This window comes from Phalangium opilio, unplaced genomic scaffold, assembly GCF_054372755.1.
Source record: "Phalangium opilio isolate 3A_F unplaced genomic scaffold, DU_Popi_V2 ptg000039l_1, whole genome shotgun sequence".
NCBI classification, from domain to species: domain Eukaryota; kingdom Metazoa; phylum Arthropoda; class Arachnida; order Opiliones; family Phalangiidae; genus Phalangium; species Phalangium opilio.
This window is the reverse complement of record NW_028324162.1, coordinates 3,398,254-3,419,949: the sequence shown is the minus strand read 5'-3', so window position 1 is coordinate 3,419,949 and position 21,696 is coordinate 3,398,254. Positions and strand designations below refer to the sequence as shown.

The 21,696-nt window shown below is 38.7% G+C and overlaps 1 protein-coding gene, 1 long non-coding RNA gene and 5 other non-coding genes across 7 annotated transcripts; 3 read left to right on the top strand and 4 right to left on the bottom strand.

Annotated features, from left to right (window-relative positions):
- Positions 1-1,632: 1,632 nt before the first annotated feature.
- LOC149681287 (uncharacterized) lies at positions 1,633-4,914 on the bottom strand. Its single transcript, XR_016365578.1, has 5 exons — positions 4,358-4,914; positions 4,252-4,287; positions 3,205-3,375; positions 2,086-2,151; positions 1,633-1,986 (listed from the first exon to the last, which is right to left on the bottom strand). It is a non-coding gene; the product is annotated as an uncharacterized LOC149681287 (long non-coding RNA).
- Positions 4,915-6,402: 1,488 nt separating this feature from the next.
- On the bottom strand, positions 6,403-6,475 carry TRNAV-CAC (transfer RNA valine (anticodon CAC)). Its single transcript has one exon. It is a non-coding gene; the product is annotated as a tRNA-Val (tRNA).
- Positions 6,476-6,540: 65 nt separating this feature from the next.
- Positions 6,541-6,613, bottom strand: TRNAV-CAC (transfer RNA valine (anticodon CAC)). The gene has a single exon. It is a non-coding gene; the product is annotated as a tRNA-Val (tRNA).
- A 10,285-nt stretch (positions 6,614-16,898) lies between these two features.
- On the bottom strand, positions 16,899-20,418 carry LOC149681281 (uncharacterized). The gene is made up of 3 exons (XM_089834456.1): positions 17,925-20,418; positions 17,734-17,855; positions 16,899-17,674 (listed from the first exon to the last, which is right to left on the bottom strand). Exon 1 carries the CDS (start codon positions 20,262-20,264, stop codon positions 19,359-19,361), a length of 906 nt encoding a protein of 301 aa, XP_089690582.1. The 5' UTR covers positions 20,265-20,418; the 3' UTR covers positions 16,899-17,674; positions 17,734-17,855; positions 17,925-19,358.
- On the top strand, positions 17,156-17,277 carry TRNAL-CAA (transfer RNA leucine (anticodon CAA)). The gene is made up of 2 exons: positions 17,156-17,193; positions 17,232-17,277. It is a non-coding gene; the product is annotated as a tRNA-Leu (tRNA).
- TRNAL-CAA (transfer RNA leucine (anticodon CAA)) lies at positions 17,344-17,465 on the top strand. The gene is made up of 2 exons: positions 17,344-17,381; positions 17,420-17,465. It is a non-coding gene; the product is annotated as a tRNA-Leu (tRNA).
- Positions 17,532-17,653, top strand: TRNAL-CAA (transfer RNA leucine (anticodon CAA)). The gene is made up of 2 exons: positions 17,532-17,569; positions 17,608-17,653. It is a non-coding gene; the product is annotated as a tRNA-Leu (tRNA).
- Positions 20,419-21,696: the final 1,278 nt, after the last annotated feature.

Below are 21,696 nucleotides of genomic sequence, written 5' to 3'. Positions count from 1 at the left end.
TCAGTAGGATGCCTACTATCTTAGGTCATAACAACCAGTCAGCCAGAATGTGTCTTTATACAAGCTTTTTCAAGTTTCGTGCAAAGCTAAAATGGTGGTAACTGTTTTCTTCAGCTAAACGCAAACAATTTTGTATTTCAGAGCTCTTCTCTTCCACGAAACTAGTCAGGAAACCCGTGTACTACGTGAAGGGGATTTTAAACGAAGTAAAGTGTTTGAGCAACCAGCGCAAACTGACACTTGGAGCCCACTTGGCATACAAATCATTTTTGAAGCATCAAAGCTATACTTTGTAGGACTGGCAGTAGCGACAGTGGCACTCGTAGCGGAAATAATTACTGGACATTTCAAAGATAATCGTCGTCGTTCTCATGCCAGGAAGAAAGTTTTGGGCAAAAAATGGAGGAAGAAAGTTTTTGGCAAAAAATGGAGGAAGAGTTTGCAGGAAATTATGTTTGGGTGACTGAACCCATTCACTCGTTCAAGTCGTCACGCAAATATCGTATGCACTAGTTTTGAGAAGAAAAATACTTGGCCATGCTGGTCATTCAACAAACAAAACTAATAAAATTACGTATGTGATTGAAAAGAGATTTAACTAATTTTTGTATATTATGGTAGGGATTGAAATGATACGTATAATTACACTAAATCAAAACATAATAATAAAACATATCTTAATTTTACTCATTTAAGAATGTTGGGGCCGCTCACAAATTACGTATTGCGTAAACCTTCTGATTTAGAAAAACCCTCGTAAGAAAAAGAAGACCCCGGGTCCCTTAATTACGTAAGAAATACTTCAAACCCCCTTGTATATAGATTAACGAAAGGTTCCAGTTTTTTTTACTCGTAAGAGCATATAAATTAACGCCTATTTAAAATTGGAACGATGTGTTAAGAACCGTAAAAAGTAATTTCAAGAAAAAACCTCAAAAAACCCCCCAAAATAATTCAAATATAAAAAACATTCAAGCTAAATCCACTAGATAGAAGTGGAAAATAACTTATGAAAAGAGTTTTTAAATAATATCTAAATGGAGATAGGATTAACAGAGGCAGGATTCTCGATAATTTCTCGTCTCGCAAGTTATTGTTATAAGTATCACTAATTACACCCGCTGATTTTCTGACAAGTAGATGAGTAACTTATATCAAAATGTGAATTAAAATCAGTTTGTAGACTAGAATTAAAGAAAATCTTCAAATATAAAATAGATCATAACAAATATACTGAGGAAACATTTTCATGATACTTAATGCAACTGTGCAGAGCACATTATGGCTTAGAAATTTGTGATTAAAAGTGGCTACCTAAGAATTAACAAAAAAATTAAAAGACAACCCATGAAATATATAATTGAGACTGAAAAATAAGGTTATGCCTCGGAATATTGATAACCGGCCACAGTGCTAAGAAACTGAACACTAAACACTTTAAACTTTAAAAAATATATTAAAAATATTTAATAACAAAATAATCCTATCCCTAGAAATCATTGACAATAACAGAGGCATTAGCCAGTAGCTTCGATAAATTCTCGTCCCGAAATTTATTGTTATAAAGATCACTAATTACTATTATACCCTCTGATTTTTCTGACAAGTAGATGAGCAACTTCTTTGGCCCGTTTCAAAATGTCAATTAAAATCAGCTTGTAGATACAAAAAGTAAAATAAATAAATAAATAAAAATAGCTAGGGAACAGAGCACTAAACACTATAAACTTTAAAAATGTATAAAAAAATAATCCTAGCCCTAGAAATAATTGTCACGAACTTTCATCTCTTTATAATAAGAGTGGGGTGGCGTAGCGGTTAGCGCTTTCGCCTCGCAGCAAGAAGATCCCGGGTTCGATCCCGGACTGTGGCACCGGGTGAAAATCTGGGAACAAATCCTTCTGTGTAGGGTTTGCAAGTTCTCTCCCCGCTCGTTAAAAGAAGTTTTCGTCCGCGGTCTAACCCGGTTTCTCCATTCTATCAAAACTTGCAGAGGTTAACGGTAATAGTTAGTATAGGGCGCTGTAGGTTATCTGTGGCATAGGGGCTAGCCACCACACCTCTATGCATTGTATAGGGACCTACCTGTAAACAAGCCACAGGCTTAGTGTGGAAATCCCTTCATAGACAAAGCCTGGATTAATATCATACCTTTTCGACGAGAAAAATATTATTCTAAACTATTGTTGTAATTTTAAAGCGTAATATGTAAACACTCAACTTCTATCTTATCGAGCCTTAAAGACCAATAACCTTCTTCACCGAAAAAACCAGCACACCATAGAAAATTAGAGAAAAAAACCTGGTCCCTAACTATTAGCTCTCTCCCTGCGAAAATGAGCTCCAATAAAAATAGGGTGACTAAGCACCGAATACAAATATCTTTAAGAAGAGAGAAGTTGGAGGCAACCCAAAATAATTTAACAATGATGTAACCAATGGTCAACTTGCTTCAACCCTAAACATTGACGGATTTTCATTGTTAATATTGGGATGAACCATGGCACTCAAACACTAGAGAGTGGCTTAGCTATTTGAGGAAAATCAATTGCGTGTATAATCATGAATCTATCGTTTGCTATGCCACTCTGTAGTATTTGAATGTCATTGTTCACCCCAACATTAACAATGAGAACCCGCCAATGTTTAACGTTGAACCAAGTCAACTAATGGTTATACTATTGTAAAATTATTTAGCATTTATTGTAACGCACTCTACTTTAAAGCAATTAAAAATGATGGTAACGTCTTTTGTGGAAATAATTCGACAATGACAAATAGCAGCCAACACTTTTGTTTGGTGTGCTGCGTATCCTATTTATACAGTATTTCATAATCACACTAAGATGATTTTTAGATTGAATAATTTATTCAAGTTTCACTTTAATGTTTTGATAATTAAATTTCTTTATAATTTATCGCCTTCTTACCGATATAGTTTCATCTTGTTTCTTAATTAACAGGTACGTAATTACATATTTATATGGAGATAAGACCATTACATTAATTACAAGCAGAGAAACCAATACACCGTCGCGCCAATGGGCAACGCCAGACGGAGCCAGAGTTCACTATACTTTGGAGGAGGCTAGCGGATTAGCGCTTCCTCAAGTGATGCTTCTTGGCGCGAGGTGGTCTTTGCTTCTCTGTTGGAACTAATGAAATGTTCTTTTGAAGTCAGTACTTTTGAAAATGGTAGCTTACCTTTTCTAACCAAAACATGTTTCTATGCTTTCCATTCTCAGTGATGTGCCACGATTGAAGTATATTTCTCCTCTGCTTGGTATTTGGTTCGTTAAATTCAGCGTTCTCTTTTGCCAGGTGTAATGGTATCGAAGTAAATGTACACGTTTTTGTCCACTAGAAGGTACGTGCCTGAAATACATATGAAATGAAATGAAAATTGAAATGAAAATGAAATGAGCTCATTGTAAATGTTATATTTGCTTTGTGGCTCTTAAAATGTTCATTTATGTTTTTCTCATTTACGCAACTAAAAGGTTTAATTGTGAATAGATAAAGACCAAACTGTATCAATTTAATATTTATTTCCAAGTGCATAATTAAGTGTAAGCCTTTTAAAATTATTTCTGAAGTCTGAAAATTTCTAAAGTGATTGTTCACTTTGGAGTAGTATTTATATTAACTATACTTTTTTTGAAGCCTTGGACTATAGGAATTTTTTTCAAGATACTCTTATCGATTAACACCGGCTTGTTATAGACCATTCCATTAATTACTTGCGGTGAAAACAACTTGCAGGGGCTGGAACGCCCTCTAGGATGATTTCCAAGACTCACCGCCAGACGGAGCCCGAATTCACTGCACGCGAGAGGCTATCTAATACGTACTGCCTTTAGCGGTACTCCTTGGCGCCAGGGGGAGGGCGGTCCCGCCTCTGTAGTGTTTGCTTCTCTTTTGGAATTAATGGAATGGTCTATTATTAGTCTGAGGCTTCATAGAACGTGCCGTTGGCTACGGATCATTTCCACGGTTCCAACAGAAGAGTGTCAGGTAACGAAGTCTTAGTAAAATTTTATTATCCATATACTAGCCCTTTAACAATACCGATAGTAACGTGAAGAACAAACATTAATAGCAATTAATTACTTCTTAAAATTTACAGTTTGTTTCTGGGCATTAGTTTCTATAATAATCTAGTCGTTTTTATCTCCCCATTCCCAACTGAATCTCCATATAAAAATATATTTTCACTAGTGTTTAATACTGTTTTAGTTAAAAATTCTATACCTGCGGTTCAGTTAAGCTAGGGTCAAAACCACTAGTCTGCAAAATAAAACAAAGTTTTTACAATCGTTACGTAAGTAAATTTTGATATGTACAAGTTAGTGGTTACCTTTACTTTCAGACAGGAAATTGATAAATACTGCGTACCTAGTATTTAAACCAAATCCTTGGTATCATTGCATTCTTTAGAGGGGTGGTGCGATGCCGCACCGAGCACCGTTTACCTAGGTTGAGAGTACTCCCCTACGTATATTGTGGGGCGGCGTGGACCCCAAAACTTGTTAAGAGTGCGTAGAGCCGGGTCTCCTCGATGAACCGGAGAATACGACTCATAGCACATCATATCGAATCGATGGCAAATCCGACTCTAAAAATATAGCATTTTTGTTTTTCAGTTCCATCAACAAATGGTTGATTCTTCGAGTATAGGTATAGCATATTTTTCCAATAGCTCGAAACGAAACGTGATATCATAACACGAGGTTTTGAAAAAAATATACAGGGTGTTTCTGAAAGCTATGGCACAAATTAATGGGGATGTTCCTGGGGCGATGCAACTTCAAGTTCTATGACATTTTGCTCTAAGGTTCCACCGTTTTCAAGTTATGATTGGAGTGCTTTACGACACCTTAATGAAATTAGCATTGTCTTTCAGTCTCGCATGTTAACTTTAAGGGTTCATCGTTTAAACATTCAATACACGATCAATAATTTGTGATTTGGAAAATGTTCATCAGATGCCGACACCGTATCGTCAATGCACGCATGCATGCAACGGTATACCGAAGGTACTTATTTTTCGTAGACATTGGGCATATTGATCCAAATTGCGAAAGCGTCGAGCAGTGTTTTAAATCTCTTGAAGAAAAAAGAGTCCAAGACAGCTTTACAAGCCTATTGGGTGCTCGGACATTCTAGAGCCATCAATTGTTATCATTCATCTAAAAACCGCTTGCTCACGGCCACTTGTTTTAATTAATTGACTTGGCTTTAATATGGGTTTAGACGATCTTGTCGTTCTGATCGTAACAAGATAAGGAGAATTTATATAAGAAGGTAAATTCCCGTGGCTTTAGATGGCAATGTATATCGAATTTCCTTTTCACACACCTTGTGTCTTTCTTGAACCTCTCTGGACACAAACTTTGTGTCTCTCAGGACACTAACCTTGTATATTTCTGGACACTAACCTAGTGCCTCTCAAGACACTATTCTTTAATTGTTTTCTTAAATTTGTTTCGTCATTCCTTAATTATTTTTGTGTCGTCATTCCTTAATTATTGCGTCACCGTTCCTATAGTATTTTTTGAGTGTATCTATCCGTGTTTAATTGTTTTTACCGTCATTCGAAGCCAAAGAAAAATGTAACTTTTTAATTAATTTAGAGGGACTAGATCGATTAACAGTAAAATCAGTTGATTGAATTAAATATTGATTAAGGATTGAGTGGATAAAAAGAACTAGAAAAAATTTTCAATATCTGAAACTTCAGTCAATTGATAAACCTCACACATATCGTTTGTTGTTTCGGCCTTGGTCCAAACCAAGACGTTTTTATATAATATCTGTCACTTCAGTCTTAATGTAAATAAATTTTGAATAATTATGTTTGCTTTACCGTCATACATTAGCACTCTAAAATATAATGGTGCATTCAAACACCATATATGCTGTTTTTTCCATTGCCATAAAAGACATCATTTAGGGTGTACTTTAACCCGATTTCTATGATCAATTCACGCCATTTACTATTATTATTTGCAAGTATTAAGGAAATATTAAGCATTTATGCACCATTTACAGTGGCTTTTAACATCTTTTTTAGACAATCTATTGAACTTCTAATATTACTGGTTTTAAAAGTAGGGAAAAAGTACGCTACCTATGTCACCTTATTAAACCAAGTGAAGTGAAATAATTGTTAAATATATATTATAACCACTACACCACAGACACGTGGTAAGTCTAAGTTTTCCAAGAGATCTAACTAATTATTATGTCCCATCAATATGGTTATAACATGTCCTGGGCTCGAACCTGGGACTTTCCGCGTGTGAAGCGGACGTGATAACCACTACACCATAGATACGTGGTAATACTGAGCTTTCCAAGAGATCTAGCTAATTCTTTTGCCCAATCACGATGGTCAAAACATGTATCTACCAGGGCTTGAACCTGGGACCTTCCGCGTGTGAAGCGGACGTGATAACCACTGCACCATAAATACGTGGTAGCACTGAGTTTTCCAAGAGATCTAGCTAATTCTTATGTCCAATCACGATGGTCAATACATGTATCTACCAGGGCTCGAACCTGGGACCTTCCGCGTGTGAAGCGGACGTGATAACCACCACACTACAGATACGTAGTGACACTGAGTTTTCCAAGAGAACTAGATAATTATTATGTCCAATCACGATGGTCAAAGCCGTACTTCTGTAATTAAGTAAAATTAACATACTTAGACTTAATTGTTTTGATCAAGCTGGCCGATAGCACACCCTGAATACTTAATTGTTAATTTAAGATAATTCCGAAAAGTATCTTCGCTGTAGTTTTTAAGTTATCGGTGTGGAAAAATCACGAAAAACCCATGTTAATCTCCATAGGAAATTAGCAAAAGCGGGTGAATATTACTTTAACGTTACAAAACGGTATCAAGTCATATCTACAAGGGCCTACCGGCCCTGTAGAATACTAACGGTAAACTGACAGCGATAAGTAGCGCAAACTAATAAGGAACGCCGACATTTTGGTTCATTCTTCAAACAACCGAAAGGTTGCATTTAGTTTAAAGATTAGGTTAATGTTGCAAATTAACGAAATCGGTGTTCGTGAAAAAATGTTAGTGGGCGAATGTTTGGGATGGGATGTTGGGAAACGCCTGTTAAAACTGAGCAGTAAAATGTAAAATTTAATCCTTATAAAAATCAACAAATAATGAAGAAACCTAAATGCTAAAATGAAATAAAATTTGTTATGGTTCACAGTGACCAAAAAAGGGAACATTTCTTTCTCCAAAAAATTACAGTGAGGGAGTAATGGCGTTTTTCTTTGGGCCCCACCCGAAACTTCACCCGTAACAAATTAGGTACGCTATGTTGAATAGCGTACTTAGGAGTGGTCTTCATGAAACCTAGCATTCCTTCTCAAGGTCACACACTACTATCTTGTTCGAGAAAGGGTTGGATGGCTCGTGATTGGCCTACACTGATCACGAGGTACCACCAAAAGCAATAGCAGAGAAAAATTTTAAGAAGAAATTTTCGTTCTTAACCTCGGAACCAAGCGGATGACCGCAAATAAAAATAAAGAAAATTTGAGTAAAACCAAAAGTGGAGGGTTAACTTAAAACAAAGAAAAAAACTTCGCAAATAAATTAATAAACGATTATACCTTAGTAAATTTTTCAGTCGGTTAACTAAGAGAATAAGAATAAAGAGTTAAAGGTTACGACAACACCGGACATTGCTTGTTGATTTGGTTTTCCGAAAACGGAGTTTCTCCACCCACAAGTACGTTCTTGGAACGTTATTTACCCAATTTGCAATTTGAAGGCCTAGATTGAAGGTGGCACATCTTCTCCCTGGTATAGCATAAGTCTAAAGCCGGAAGTGAGCGTGACACACTAACTTAACTAACGTAAGGAACTAAATGTAAGTGCATGTTTCAAGATGTTCAGACGAAATGTTTATTGGTGAAAATCAAATAATGTTAGGATAGGATAGTAAGAGAATTTCGTTAATGTGTGCAGGTAATGACAGAAACGTATTTGTTGGTGTAAGTACGAGCATATGTTCCATAAGTGTGACACTTTCTTACGTCATAATGCGAAAACTTAACTGAGAGCTAGTACGAGAACGACGCGAGAATTCATTACATGCGACTTTGCAGACAATTTCCCTGTTTAGACCCTACTAAGCTTTAGGAGAAGCCTCACCATGTGAATCTACGACGTTTTAGCTACGTCCCTAAATGATTAACTTTCTGTAGCCAGTGACATTCTTATGGAACATTTCTTCAAATCTCGTTTAAAGAAATTGCTGAAACTGTCCACCACCATTTTGAATGCATAGTTCAGCGCGGCGAATAAGAGAGCGCTGGGTTGCTGCGATTTGATGCGGCGAATGTCTAACTTGGTTAAAGGCCACCAAGATTCGTTGATGTAATGTGTCTACATCCGGAACTTCTGTCGCGTACACTAAGGCTTTGGTAAGACGCGTTACGAATTACATGAGGGTTTTCTTGTTCCCACATGTGAAGGTTGTGAATGTTTATTACACCTCGTCTTAAAAATTGAGCCTCATCTGACCATAAAATGTGGTTTAAAAACTGGTCATCTTCCACGGTCTGCGCAAGAAGCCATTGGCTAAATTCAAAACGACGGGGGAAATCTTCCGGTCTCAATTGCTGTACCCGCAGATAGTGGTAGGGATGCAGATCGTCAGCATGCAGAGTTCGCCAAACCGTCATATGGGACACTCCAGCCTGTCTCCTAATTGCCACGTACTAGTAGTTGGATCATCAGCAATTGCATCCAAAATGCGCTCCTCTCTCACAACTCGAGCCCGATGCGGTTCCCGTCCTCGGTCAATCCCTAGAACAGCGAACTGTCCTCTTTCACGAAGTCTCTTTCAGCCCCAAGTATAACGCGGTAGTCCGGTTGGCGCAATCTGTTTGGAAATCGTTCGGCGTACACACAGACGGCTTATGCTGCATTACCTTGCGCAAATCCTAGTGCTAACAACATATCTGTATACTCACTCATAGTATACCTAGCCATAGTCAAAACAAATTAAATACGTATGGTTGAACAAGAAACTGTGAGAGAAATGTGTTATAATAGGTCAATATTCTAAAGTATTTCCTTATCTATTCTTATCAGTAGGCATCAATTCTTGTTTATCTAATCTATACTTGTAACACGTGAAGTGATAAGGAGGCCTATTATTCTTCTGTCGGCTGCTACAGATGGTTAAGCAGGTTACTAGAAAGAAAACCTGTGTTGAGGCCGGTTCGTGTGTTAATGAAATGAAAGATATATATAATAACTATTATACTGAGGAATAACGTATTAAATAACCGCGACAATTATGTACTAATTAGAGATAATCATTTATATTAACTTTATAAATAAACTAATTTAATGCAAAGTCGGCTATGATTATTGGTAACGATAATATAACAATTCAACATGGTAGCAGAGCGTGGTTACCTATAATCTAGTAGTGAGTTAGAATTTATAATGTCGCGGAGTTCATCTACGGTAGCCAAATAGCAAACCAGCATGTGTCGGGAACATTGAGGCGATAGTATCCGTGTGCGATAAACAAGACAAAATCGGGCCTTGGACATGATCAAATCAGGAACGGACATAACCAAAAGCGTGCAACAAGGATGATACACGTGACCTAGGAGGGACATTGACTGGAGGAATAAGATTGTGAAAAGAGACTTTTGAACAATGACAATAACTATGCGTTACAATAAGAATAATAGTAGTATGGTCCGAGTATAAGACAATATATATAAAACAATATAACATAGGAGATTAGTAATCAGTTAAGATGTCTGACGACGAAGAGGAGTATGGTGCTTCGAATAATTCATTTTCATTTCGTAAATTACGAGATGGCAATTACGACTCATGGAAAGTGAATATCCGAGCAGCTTTGCTAGATTTTGGATTATGGGGCATAGTAGATGGTACGGTAGTAGAGCCAGCAAACACAGCCACGGCAACGGAAAAGGAATCATATCAGAGACGAAATGAAAGAGCGTTGTCGAAAATAACCCTAGCCATTAGCGATTCAAATAAAAGGCTGATAGCGAAACAAAAGACAGCAAAAGGGGCGTGGGACGAGCTTGCTAAAATTTATGAACCCAAATCAAAGGCGAGGAAGGCAGAGTTGCGAGAGGCGTTTCTAGAATGCCGATATTCTAATAAGGAATCAATGGCAACACATTTGGCGAAAATCACCAGTATTGCAGAAGAACTTATTGACGCAGGCCTATCACTCACAAATGAAGAAATTGCATTTCAAATGTTGTATAAATTACCTCCTGAATATAATCAAGTATCATCGTTAGCGTATCATTGGAAGGACTCTGACTTTACCCCTGACAATGTGAAGGCATTATTAATAGCGGAACATGATAGACAAAAGCAATTAGAAGTAGCAGAGTTCAAGGAGCAAACACAGGCAGGTTTTTCTTCTTTGGCAAGAAACAAATCCAGAGGGCGTAATCAGAGTAGGCATAGAAGTACATCTAGATCTAGAAGACAACAAACTCCTAGACGATGTTACAATTGTAATGAAGAGGGGCATTACGCTAGAGATTGTCGGAATACGAGGCAATATAAACGAACTGAGATGAGGGAAAGTAGAAGGGACGGAAGGAAAGCAGTTTTTTGCCTCAACACTAATTGCAGTCAAGAGTACAGAAGATTGGGTCCTCGACACCGGGGCAACCCACCACTTTTGTAATAATAAAGCTTGGTTCGAAAGCTATAGAGAAATGGAGTCTGAAGTAGAAATCGCGGAAGGTGGGGCGAAGGCACAAGGTGTCGGAACAATAGCGTTATCTATTGGAAATGGTGCTGAAATAATCACGTTAACGGATGTCATCTACATACCAGGATATAATAGGAATTTAATATCAGTTCGGAAATTCGATAATCAAGGGTATAAAACGATAGTCCAGCATGGCCTCATGACAATATACGACACCGAAAATAAATTATTCATGAGTGCAAAGTTAACGGACGAAAACCTATATATTGCGGCTGCCAAGGTACACAGAGACTACAAGCAAGGACATGAAACACGTTATATTAGACAAGCTAAAACCTATACTACAACTATGGCCAACATCACAAGATGGCACCAAAGATTAGGGCACCCATCCGAGAAAAGAATGAACGACTTGCAGGCCTATCAGATGGTCGAAGGCTTACCACAGCTACAGGGTGAATTGGGAACGTGTCATTCATGTAGAGTATCCAAGGCGACGAGAGCGCCATCTACACAAATAGCTGAACGAGGTACCACACAGGTATTGGAAGTGGTGCATAGTGACGTCTGGGGACCGGCACCAACAATATCAAGAAATGGTGCGAGGTACATCATTACTTTTATAGACTACTATACAAGACGAGCTACGATATATTTGATGACATCTAAGGACCAAGCCTATGAGAAATTTAAGGAATACAAAGCATTCACAGAAAGGCAGACGGGAAAGAAAATCAAAAACTTAAGAACCGATAATGGTATGGAGTATTGCTCCCAGAAGTTCGAAACGTATTGTAAAGATCTTGGAATACAAGTACAACGAACTAATACTCATACACCTGAAATGAACGGCGTAAGCGAAAGATTTAACAGGACATTATTAGACGGAATAAGAACAATATTGGAAGACTCTCAATTACCCCAACAATTATGGGCGGAAGCAGCGTTAGCGTTCACCTATTTGTCAAACAGACTGCCACATTCAAAGTTACCGCATAAAGTGCCAATGGAGGAATGGTCACAAAGAAAACCAAGTGTAAGACATTTGAGGAGGTACGGATGTCTAGCCTATGCGTATTTGCCGAAACCTCATCGAAATAAATTCCAAAACAGAGCGAGGGAAGGTATAATGGTTGGTTACGCAGTGAAGACGAAAGGATACAGAATATGGTTGCCGATAGAGGACAAGATAATAGAGACTAAACATGTTCGCTTTGATGAGGATGTATTAGGAATAAGCAAATTTCAAGAATTAGAAGACAATATATACGTACATGTACCAGAAGCAGAACAAAGGACCAAGAAAGTAAGGTTTGCTGAAGAAGAAGAAGAAGAAGAAGACAACAATGAACAAGAGGAAGGAAGTAAACCAAAGAAACAGGAAGAGACGGGAAATAAAAGACGAAAAGAACAAATAACAACAGATGAAGACGACAATGATGAAGACTACAAAGAAGCTCTCACTGATGATGACTATGTAACCTTCAGCAGAGAAAGGAAGAATGGGCAAGAATTAAAAGACGAAGGCGACAAAGACGAGGGCGATTTCGTCACCTTAAGAAAACCATTGGAACTCCAAACGAACGAAACTCCAAATTTGCCAAAAGGATGGACAAGGAAAGAAGTAGAGCGTAAATCAGGAAGGATTGACGTGTACTACTATACGGATGACAAGAATAGACTAAGATCCATGAAGGAAGTTGTAGCGTGCCTAGAACAACGGAAAATTAAGCATGACATCAAATATTTCGATTTTACACCATTGGCAAAACAAAAAGAAACAAAAGCTTATCTCGGTAATATTGAAGGTCATTGCATAACAGTACCGAAGACATTCGAAGAAGCGATGAACAGTAAAGATGGAGAGAAATGGCATGAAGCTATGGACACAGAAATACGAACCATAAAAGATCGAGATGTCTATGACCTGGTCGAAAAGAAGCCTAATCAGAAGATCATAGGATCGAAATGGGTATACGCCATAAAGAGCAACGCCAACGGAGAGGTCATAAGACATAAAGCAAGATTGGTCGCCCAAGGTTTTTCACAGGAATATCAAATAGACTATACGGAAACATATGCACCAGTAATCAATTTTTCACTGGTGAGAACATGCATCCTGTTGTTTATAGTATGTTTTGGATGGGCGCATACACAACTAGACGTTAAAAACGCATATCTCTATGGTTCTTTGAATGAAGTAATCCATGTAAAACAACCAAAAGGATTTGTAGAACGAGGAAAAGAAAATCACGTTTGGGAGTTAAAACGAGCCTTATATGGGTTGAAACAAAGCGGACGTCAGTGGTATCGAGAAATTGATGCGGTGTTGCAAGAAATAGGCTGTACGAGAATAAATGGAAGTAATTGTATATATACCATGGATGCGAGTGCAGTTATACTCATCTACGTTGACGATATCATAGTAATGGCCAAAAAGCAAAGGGCCTTGCAAGACGTCATAACAAGAATTCGATCAAAATTCGAGGTGAATGATCTGGGCGGAGTTAAATACTTCTTGGGAATTGAATTCGATATATCCAAAGGAAGAGCTTTCATACATCAACATGGATACATCGAAAAATTAAAACAAGAATGGACAATCGAAACGCAAAGGATATATGATATACCAATACCAGTTGGAACCGCCTTTACGAAAGACCAATGTCCACCCGAAGAGTCCCCTCTAGAAGTCCCATATCGGAAACTCATAGGGATATTATTATTCTTAGCACAGCGCACTAGACCGGACATTATGTACTCCGTCACAACTTTATCAAAATATTCATCAAATCCAGCGAAAGTCCATTGGGATATGTTATTGCGTATATTAAAATATGTATTCGACACAAGTACATATGGATTGCATTATCACGATTTAACGTACATCACAATCGAAGCGTATACAGACGCGTCATATGGCATGGATCGAGACGACGGAAAATCTACATCGGGACTGATAATCAACATCGGAACAAATCCAGTGATGTGGAGATCAGCTAAACAAGAGTGCGTTGCTCAATCTAGCACGGAGGCTGAATACATAGCTTTAGCCGAAACATCCAAGGAAGTCATCTGGTTACATCGTGTAGTCAATGAACTCGTTAGAAAATTGAACTTGCAAGAAACAGTACCGTGTCCAGAGATATATTGTGACAACCAAGCAGCCATAGCCTTATCACGAAGTAACATCGAAAATAAACGTACTAAACATATAGATCTGATATATCACTACATTCGAGATTGTGTAGAGAAAAATACTATAGCATTGGCTTTTGTTAGAACAAATAGTAACATAGCGGATATGTTCACAAAGGCTATTGCAGCTAGAAAATTTAAAGAATTTTGTAAGAGTATACAATTGTACTATTAAGAATTGTGTTTACTATTGAATGGGTGGGGAAAATGAGAGCAATAGAAATTGTGTAATCAGAAAACATAGAAAACATGTACGAATCAGAATAGTAAGAAAATAAGGGAGCATGTTATAATAGGTCAATATTCTAAAGTATTTCCTTATCTATTCTTATCAGTAGGCATCAATTCTTGTTTATCTAATCTATACTTGTAACACGTGAAGTGATAAGGAGGCCTATTATTCTTCTGTCGGCTGCTACAGATGGTTAAGCAGGTTACTAGAAAGAAAACCTGTGTTGAGGCCGGTTCGTGTGTTAATGAAATGAAAGATATATATAATAACTATTATACTGAGGAATAACGTATTAAATAACCGCGACAATTATGTACTAATTAGAGATAATCATTTATATTAACTTTATAAATAAACTAATTTAATGCAAAGTCGGCTATGATTATTGGTAACGATAATATAACAATTCAACAAAATGATTGAAGTATCGTAGCATGCGAACGTTTTATAGTGATTTGCAGATCACCCTAAACTTTAGGCTAATGACGTTTACTAACTGGTAGCAGTCTGCCAGCGTTGAGAACGACAGGAGACCTACGTGCAATGCGAGATGCAATGTAATGTACCCTTAAGGAAATGTACATTCTTACTCCTTAGAATTATTCTATGAAAATTGCCAATAAAAACGGTAAAAAAGGTTCTTCTTTTAAAGGTTAAAAGTGTTTTAAAGCATGTAAAAAATAATTTGCTAATTTAATGGAAACAAGACGTCGCCGGGTATGTAGTCTTGTACACAAACCAAAATTAACGCTTTTGCAACCTTTCGATTGATTGAAGAATGAAGCAAAATGTCGGTGTTCCTTATTAGTTTGGCCTACTTTTACAAATTATGCATTTTACTGCTCACTTTTAACAGGCGTTGCCCAACATCCCATCCCAAACATTTATTCACGAATACCGATTTCGATAAGTTGCAACATTAATCTAATCTTTAAATTAAATGCAACCTTTCGATTGTTTGAAGAATGTAGCAAAATATCGGTGTTCTTTATTAGTTTGCGCTACTTATCGCTGTCAGTTTACCGTTAGTATCGGTCAGTTGTTTCATCACACTGAATCGTAACATGTTATTTTACATTGATGTTCTTTATGAGTCACTGACTGTACAACTTTCTACTCCTTAAAAATTTACTCTATGCGTTGCCTACATTAATCAAGGCCTGTGCACGGTAGTTTCGAAGGGGGGACTTTTAAGAAACGCGACTTCGTATTTTCTCCTTATTTTACCGCGAGGTTTCATTGATAGCTGGTGCAAAACGCGCGCGAAAATGAGTATTTCAAATTCCAAGCGCGAGAAAATGAACATTTCAAATTCCAAGTGCGAGAAAATCAACATTTCAAATTCCAAGCGCGAGAAAATGAACATTTCACATTATATAGGTCCAGCTAATAGCGCCTCAGGTGGGAAAATTTGGCAACTTAAATTGCCAAAATAAAAATAAAAATCGGCGCCCCGCACAGGCCTTGATTAACGTAGGCAACGCTCTATGGCTATGAGGCTTTTTTTGTTTTAGCTGGCAACCACTAATTTGCAATAATCATCCTATCTTGAACTTAATTCCTACTGTTTTAGACGAAGTCAACATGCTGTGATTTATGCAAACTAGCAAGTGTGAGGTTCAAGTAACTTCCAAATGGGTTGGCGTACGACTAAATGTCATACCACAGTTTCGCCTTATATTGGCCCCAGGAACCCAAATACTTCCGCTCCTACGTCCATTTCAGATACAGCCTGTATAGCATTTCGATATACGAAATTAAATGTATAAATTCGCATAACACCCTTGTTTCGCATCCACGATTAAATATTTACATTTTCCATTCGAATTATGCCAAAGTTGGCTTGCTCTTTTTAGACATCCAGTAGAACATTTCAAATATTCAATACTGTATCCTCAACACGTACTCCATTCAAAATAATTAATTTCATTATAAAATGTTTTCGGAAAATGTAATTGTTCTTGAAAAAGCGTAGATATGTAATTTTTTCAATAAATTTAGAGGGACTAGATCGATTAACAGTAAAATCAGTTGATTGAATTAAATATTGATTAAGGATTGAGTGGATAAAAATAACTAGAAAAAAATTTCAATATCTGAAGTTCAGTCAATTGATAAACCTCACACATATCGTTTGTTTTTTCGGCCTTGGTCCAAACCAAGACGTTTTTATATAATTTGATATGGCACGGCACAACGTTATATACATTTGCAAATTCTAAGTAGCACAAAAGGAAAAAGAATCCATTTTTTTATATTAAATAAATTAATAAACTCATGAGAGTAGTCATAACGAACAGAAAGTCAAGGGAATGGCACCGGTAATGAGCAGCAAAAAGAGAGGAAAGTTTGCTTCAAGTTAGCAGAGGGACATGGTAGTGAAAATAGTAATCTAGAATTTCGTTCGTTCAAACTTTAATATATCATGAAAAATTCAAGTGAGGCCGTGGCACTACCAAGAAAGATTGATTTTGGCAGATAATAGCGAAAAAATTATGTTCTACACACACTAGGACTATGGGAGAGTTTCAGGGCCGCTGGTCGCACATGATGAAATTTCAACTCCAGTTTACATCAATTCTCCCTGGTCGTACTAGTAGCAGGTTAAGCTTTAGTTTGCTCAGGTCCTGTTAGTCTCGAAAGGGTTATATAGTGCTTGTGGAATTGTGGTCGAAAAGCCGAGATAAGTAAATTTTTGAAATTGATTACCAGTAAAATTATTTATTTGAACGGAAAACGGTAATGGAACGTTGTTTTTTCTTAAGCATGCATTTAAGTTTCAATTAAAAACAAAAATTAATATCTGATCCTTCAGACAAGTGATAAGCTCAGTCTTATCGATATTTTTTAGGTCTTGATTCTAATCAAGACATTTTTGATTAATCACTTCTGACACGAAATGTTTCATGAAAATAACTGAAAGAGGTGTAATTTTAAAAGGTCCAAATTACCACAACACCACGTCAGGATGGCCGAGCGGTCTAAGGCGCCAGACTCAAGGGGCTTAGCTTCCTTCGTTCACGATGTGAATCTGTGTATTCTGGTCCTCGTTTGAAGGCGTGGGTTCGAATCCCACTTCTGACACTATACGTTTTATGAAAATAACTGGATGAGGTGTCATTTAAAACAGTCCAAATTTCATAAAACGACGTCAGGATGGCCGAGTGGTCTAAGGCGCCAGACTCAAGGGGCTTAGCTGCCTTCGTTCACGATGTGAATCTGTGTATTCTGGTCCTCGTTTTAGGGCGTGGGTTCGAATCCCACTTCTGACACGATATGTTTTATGACAATAACTGGATGAGGTGTCATTTTAAACAGTCCAAATTGCATAAAACGACGTCAGGATGGCCGAGCGGTCTAAGGCGCCAGACTCAAGGGGCTTAGCTTCCTTCGTTCACGATGTGAATCTGTAAATTCTGGTCCTCGTTTGAAGGCGTGGGTTCGAATCCCACTTCTGACACGATACTTTTTATGAAAATAACTGGAAGAGATGTAATTTTAAAACTTTCAAATTACTCTGCATTGCTCTCGGTCACATACCTCGTGACTGGAAACGCTCTAGGGTCATCTTTATTCCCAAGCCCGGGAAGGCTTCCTATCTCGAGGCGAAGGCATTTAGGCCCATATGCCTGACCTCCTTCTTCCTCAAAATTCTGGAGAAGCTGGTGGACAGGTACATTAGAGACGAGGTACTTTCGGTAACTCCTCTCACTTCTTCACAATTTGCTTACCAAAAAGGCAAATCCACTGAGACGGCCCTTCACGGCCTTACGAATTGCCTGGATAGGGCATTCGAGTTTCAGGAAATTTCACTGGCCGTCTTTCTCGATATTGAGGGAGCCTTTGACAAGGTCTCTAGCTCGGTTATTACTGAAGCAGTTAAGAGATTTGGCATCAGCGACACTCTTGTCCGCTGGATCAAGTCCATGCTTACCGACCGCGAGGTGTCGGCGTCCCTCTTGGGGACTCTCTAGGGGTGACTACCAGCAGGGGCTGCCATCAGGGTGGAGTGCTCTCCCCCCTGTTGTGGAGCCTGGTGGTGGACGAACTCTTGGGGAGGCTCGGGGGTGCTGGGGGCTGTAGCTGCTTCGAGTATGCGGACGATGTAGCGATAGTCTTTACCGGGAAGTTCCCGGATACTGTTACCGCGCTTATGAGATCTGCTCTCTCTAGCGTGGAGCAATGGTGTCAGGCGGTTAACCTCACCGTTAATCCTGATAAAACTGTCCTTGTTCCTTTTACGAGGAAAAATACTAAGGATCTGTTCAATGATATCTCTTTCTTTGGCCAGGTCCTGACAAAGTCCTCCGAGGTGAAATACCTGGGGGTGACCTTTGATTGCAGACTCACATGGAAGCCGCATCTACATTAGTGGCTGCTGGGTTCCAAGACTTTGGGATTACAGCCATACGAAGCTCTTTCGGGAGTACGCCGCACTTGAGCCGTCGCTTACGATGTGCTCTGACAAAACCGTTACCAGTTTTGATTTCACTAAGCCATTCAGCATCCACTTCCCCAGCCTCTTGGTACTGAGGGTGAAACTATTTGGTTCACCAATGGTTCCAAGACTGATTCCGGCGCTGGCGCCGGCTATTACTGCCAAACCACAAGGGTCGGCTTTTCTTCTTGCCTGGGCACCTTTGCTAGTGTGTTCCAGGCGGAAATTGCCGCGATCTGTTATTGCGCAGGGTATACCGGACGGTCTGTGAGAATTTATTCTGACAGTCAGGCCGCCCTGAACGCGCTGAACCAGTGTCAGATTACCTCTCAACTGGTGCGCAGCTGCCTTGATCTGCTAGCGCGACTGGCATCCTGCAACCGGGTTCTGTTGTACTGGGTGCCAGGGCATAGCGGATATCACGGCAATGAGCAAGCCAATAGATTTGCGAAAAGGGGTGCGGAGGCCAAGCTCTTGGGGCCGGAGCCGGCCGTCCCCATCCCCTACAGGCACGTCAAAGGGTGTCTGCATGACAGGTTGTTTATCAAACTTGTGTTTTTCGTAACTTGCGCTTTCGCTTTTACTTCCCATAGCACCAGATCCTCCCCCCAACATTACTGACATTTTCCTGCTCTCTACTTGAGTCTTAATGAATTTAACTAAAAACTCCGCGTTCCAGTTTCCTTCTTTCGGCATGTGATGGATACAAAATTCTGTCCTAATGTCGTTAGGGAGGCTTCTCAACAGGGCAGGGCATAGAACTGACGCCTTTTTCATTTGTATTAAACTTGAGGGCTTTTAAGATTCTCAAGTTAGTTTCACAAGTATTTAGTAATTTTCTAAGGGCTACGATATTTTTTGAATCTGTGACAGGCTGAATTTCCTGTAAGTTTCTGATGTGGAAGTTATCAGCTAACTCATCATTATCAAATCTATTTCTTAATAGCTCTATAGCTTCATCATAAGACTCATCTGAGTCTACTAAACCGTCAATTGTTTGATAGGCCTCTCCTTCTAAAAATGAGTTTAGGTAAATAAGTTTTTCTACCTTTGTTAACCTAGAGTTGTCATGCACAGTTGCTTTGAATCGGCTCCGAAATTGTTTCCATAGGCGATGATCACCGTAGTATTTTCCAATTGTTATAGCTGGAAGCCGGGCCTCCGCCTTTTGTTGATTTTCGGCGTAGTTGGCGAGATTATCTATGCCGTTAGAACCTGTCGGCACCCCAGGATGGGCGATGATAGTTGACAAGATGTATGCATATGAGGGTCCCCGTACTTTGTTGATGAACCTGTTTAGTTTCGTTTTGAGTTCTACGAGTTTTTCTCTCCACTGGCTCGCTCCCTCCGTCTCCGCTTCCATTTCTGCCAGGTCTTCTATTAGCGATTCAACTTTTGTGTCTGCTTTGATTAGCTCCTCTTCTTTTTGTACAAGGATGGCCAACCCATTTTCTAAGTCGTCTACGTCTGGTGGCAGAGTTTGTTTTAACAACTTTTTAATGTCCTTGAATCTCCTGGAGCACGCATTTCTCACTCCTCTCTGAGATCCTTTTGCTAATTGGAGATGATAATCTGGAGCTCTTGTAGCTTGACGTCTTGTAGTCACGCCGGTGGAATCCATCGGATCGGCCATTGTTCATGCACGATTCAGTTTTAGTGTTTTTTGTGATTAAAGCTGATTTTGACTAATTCAGTTGAGGATCAGGCACTTGCTTTTTTGCATACCTTTCGGGTTTTATTGTTTCCTATGGTTGATCCCGGGTTTCGATCACCATGAAAAGACTTTGTTTTGTTTGTAATCTTTTCCGTAGCTTTGGGAGAGCTAGTTTTTGTTTTAGTGCAGAGAACCGACTGAAAAATCCTTTACATCTATTTTTAATTTTAAGTTTTAAATAAGAAGACTGATTTTGCTTCCGTAACGATTTTATTTTATTAGACCTTGGTTTCTGGTCTAAGGGCAGGAGCGCAGTTTTTAGCTCCTTACATTTCAAGAGTTTTTACAGACAGTGAATTTTTCTGTATGCTAAGGATTTAATCCCTACCTGGAAGTAGCAAAAGGGACACGAATGGCACCACTAAAACCAAGATAGAGTCGCTCTTTTTCGCCATCGTGGCGCCAGACACACTTTACAACCCTTTTTGCGGGAGAGGGTGCATTGTTGTCACCCGACACGAAGTCTCAACTTTGACCATTTACCTCCCAGGTAGTAATGCCATCCAAAGCACACAGGATTTTACTAAGAAAGTGTAGGAAATTATAGTTTTAGTTGCTTAAAATTAGAAGAAGATAAACTGAAGTACATAAGAGTTTTAAAGGTTAGAGATGCCAAGATATTTAGCAACATGTGTAGGCTGAAATCATTAACTAACGACATATTAATTATCGGAGACCCCTACTTAGCAGCGTACTGGTGTATCTTTTTTTGACACGACTAACACAAGTTCTATTTGTAACCTTAACTTACTTTCATGACCGTGAATATAAACTATACTCAGAAAGCTTCAGCAAATTCATTCAACTTCCATGACAGGTGAACTTTTAAATTGGCACGTATGACCTTAATAAAAGCGCATTAAACTTTATAAAAAATATCAACACTATGCCACCGGAACTCACTAGATGCACATTAGAGGCAGCACTTGTCTGAACTTCTGAACAATAAATGATTAGTTTGAGAAGCCAGTTAGCGGACTTCAAACATTTACAATGGCTGGCAGAACGCATTCGACTTCACATAAGGCAACCTTAAACTTAAGGTTTACAAGCGCTTTGAAAGGAACTCTTAAAGAATTTTCCCTACATCTACCTTTTCTGTGTAGGCAAAGTGAGGATAGAAAATATTGTACCTATACTCTGAAAGTTCTTCCAGGAATACAATGTAGCTATTTTCGAAGCAAGTGTTATACTGGTTTTTCATCACTTTTTTGTTGACCCTCCTTGACAATATCTTGATCTCCTGACCATATTGAAATTTTCTTTAGTCGTCCCAAACACGTTGTTTGCGCTGCTCAAGTTTATGTTTTGTTGTATGAATTTAGCGGTTAATATTCCCCGAAATAAAGCT